This window comes from Sphaeroforma arctica (genome assembly GCF_001186125.1).
Source record: "Sphaeroforma arctica JP610 unplaced genomic scaffold supercont1.1469, whole genome shotgun sequence".
NCBI classification, from domain to species: Eukaryota; class Ichthyosporea; order Ichthyophonida; genus Sphaeroforma; species Sphaeroforma arctica.
The window spans coordinates 5,788-8,440 of record NW_014039089.1 but is presented as its reverse complement, the minus strand read 5'-3'; the positions used below and the strand labels follow the sequence as shown (position 1 = coordinate 8,440).

The 2,653-nt window shown below is 45.9% G+C and overlaps 1 protein-coding gene across 1 annotated transcript in view; it reads right to left on the bottom strand.

Moving 5' to 3' along the window:
* The window catches only part of SARC_10977 (hypothetical protein), a gene marked incomplete at its 3' end in the record, with an annotated part of 10,909 nt that overhangs the window by 6,037 nt on the left and 2,219 nt on the right, over positions 1-2,653 (bottom strand). The window contains exons 2-4 of the mRNA XM_014294953.1: positions 2,337-2,526; positions 1,395-1,738; positions 848-1,071 (exon numbers count right to left, since the gene is read on the bottom strand). Coding sequence (XP_014150428.1) covers positions 848-1,071; positions 1,395-1,738; positions 2,337-2,526 — 758 coding nt within the window. The remainder of the gene's footprint in view (positions 1-847; positions 1,072-1,394; positions 1,739-2,336; positions 2,527-2,653) is intronic.

Below are 2,653 nucleotides of genomic sequence, written 5' to 3'. Positions count from 1 at the left end.
CATATATGATACATACGCATAGAGGCTCAGGGATTACAGCCCATATATGCAAGGAAGAGACATCCAGATATATACAAATATAACACTTACAATTGATAATAAACTACCCGCGCTCAGCGAGGAAAAGGTCTTAGCCTATATATTCAGGGGTCACATAGGCACACATTGAAGGTTTGCATAACACAAGGACGTGTCAGCGTATAAGAGGTGAGGCGATGGATGATAGCAGACAGTGCTAAATGAAAATGCATCACCAAGCGTGTGCGCATGTGTGAGAGTTTGCATACACACTGATGCATCGAGAGACGTACAAAACGTACGTAAGAAAGACTGCCAGAGACATATGCACATGGCGACGAATATACGTAATAACCGGTATACGCTTTCAATTGGAGCCTCACACATAAAACCTATACACATTGTCCGCTACACGCCCCCCATCCGAGGAGTGAATGCCAAACTATATGCCAAGTGAAACAGAAGATCGAACGCACACCACGCCGCAATTTCTATCACAGAATACATATATAAATTATATGCTTATATACACATGCGTGCATAGGCACTTTACGTGCATGCTTCTCAATGTATAATAACTATCTGTGAAATATACTCACGGTCATGACCTCTGCCAATTCGTGACCAGGATGAAGGGGATACCATCACCAGGGCGGTAAAGCGCATACCCCACGATACTTCTAATCCCACACAGCCAGAAAACAGATAACCTTTACACACACATACACATATAAGACATAAGTACAATACATACATACCTAAACAAGACTAGTACATACATGCTTACACACATCCACATACAGGCATGTACTTTACACGCGTCACTCACCGTCTCGACCCCCGCCACCCGTGACCAGGATCGACGGGGTGCCCTCACTCGGCCCATACAGCAGGTTGAGCACTCTGCGCGTCAGGCACAGACAGGTGGCATTCCACTGATGCACCAGAGAGATGCGATGCCGCCAGCGACTGCACATCTTGCGCAGATTGGCCCACATGGTGGGGTTGGGGAAACAGCACCCGCACGCATGCAGCCACAACTCAATCAGTGCCCTGTGCGTGGAGGGATGGGTGTGCGGGCGATAGATGTAGAGTTGGGCCAGATCAGTATATTCGCCGCGTGGGTATGGATGGATTCGAACGAGTATCACTCTTGCTAGTAGACGTTGAGTGGTGTACATGCTGCACGATTTTGGCCCACATGGTATACAAGATGTATACAATATCCCTCAGCGAGCGAATGTATGGGAGGGTTAAGGATGCCGCACCCGCACGCATGCAGCCACAGCTCTATCAATGCTTGAGTAACACGTTCATTGGGCTTGTGGAGGGTGACTAACATCAGGCTCAAATACACTTAGTACCGCACATCGTACCTCAGCAACGGCTTCACAAGTCCATCGGCCAGGTCGCCCGGTCGCTCGGGCGGCGACAGCAGGCCATGGCCCACCCCTAGTAGACATTTAAGGAGGACTTCCCACAGATCAAAGGTGAAGTGTTCACTACTCTGCCGCCCATTGCGTTGCATGATCATCACAATGCGTAGGCACAGATCGACTTGTTTCTTGGTCATATCCGCACGAGGCTCGAATACGAGCGTGAAGTGCTTGTAGACTTTCTGTGGTGGCGATGCCATAGGTGTGTTGTATATTGTGTGAGCGGGGCACGTTGCTGGTGGTACTTGTTGTTTGATGTGGTGGAGGATATTTTCGTTTAGTGTCTTATGTGTGCATGAGAGTATAGTTGATTGTATTGATATATATTTCTTGCAATACATATACTTAGATGTACCTATCAAAAATGAAAGAATGCGGGTGCGTATCCGTCGACATTGACAATATATAATCCACGTATGGGAAAGATCATAAACACACAAACATGCGAACATACACTTGCAAATGGTGGAGTTCTAAAGTGTTTATATAAAAATTAACAAAATTCATAACTATATTATATGAAAGCTATGCATGTAAACAGCTGTGTGCAAACATATACAAATATAGGTATCAATACATCAGATTGATTCAAAATACGATATCTATATTGTCTCAGATGTTCCATTCCAAGTGCATATATATATATATCCATAGATCAGACAACGTGTGAGATTATGATGGACTTCCGAGCGCAGAGTTGAACGTGCAAAACTGAATTGAAACTCTTCTGTTGCAGACGGCACTTAGCCACACAAAGCGCATGCTACGCGAAACTCATAAACATATTAACATACACACACATAAGACTAAACCCGGTGCAAACAGTAGTATACCCGACTCAGATACACCCATACTACCGATTGACCCTCCATCTGTACACACCGTGAAGAAGTAGACCGGGTTATCAAGTACAGGCTTGGGTGTATGAAGCCGAGAGGTGGCATTTCCCGTTAGGACACCATCCAGCCAAACGCGGTAGATACTGATGGCTTGGTCCATCAGATCGTACTCCTCCATGGGTTGTCGGAACGTCTGCCCTAAGACCTCCATCATCCAGTCTACATGACTGACACTGCATAAACGTGTGCAGCAATGTATGTGCGAGTGTGAAAGGGCGTGTCCGAGAGTAGCATCTGATTCCGTATATCTGAACTTGAGTAAAAAGGCGCGAATGTGCGTAGAAATATAGACATGTTTTC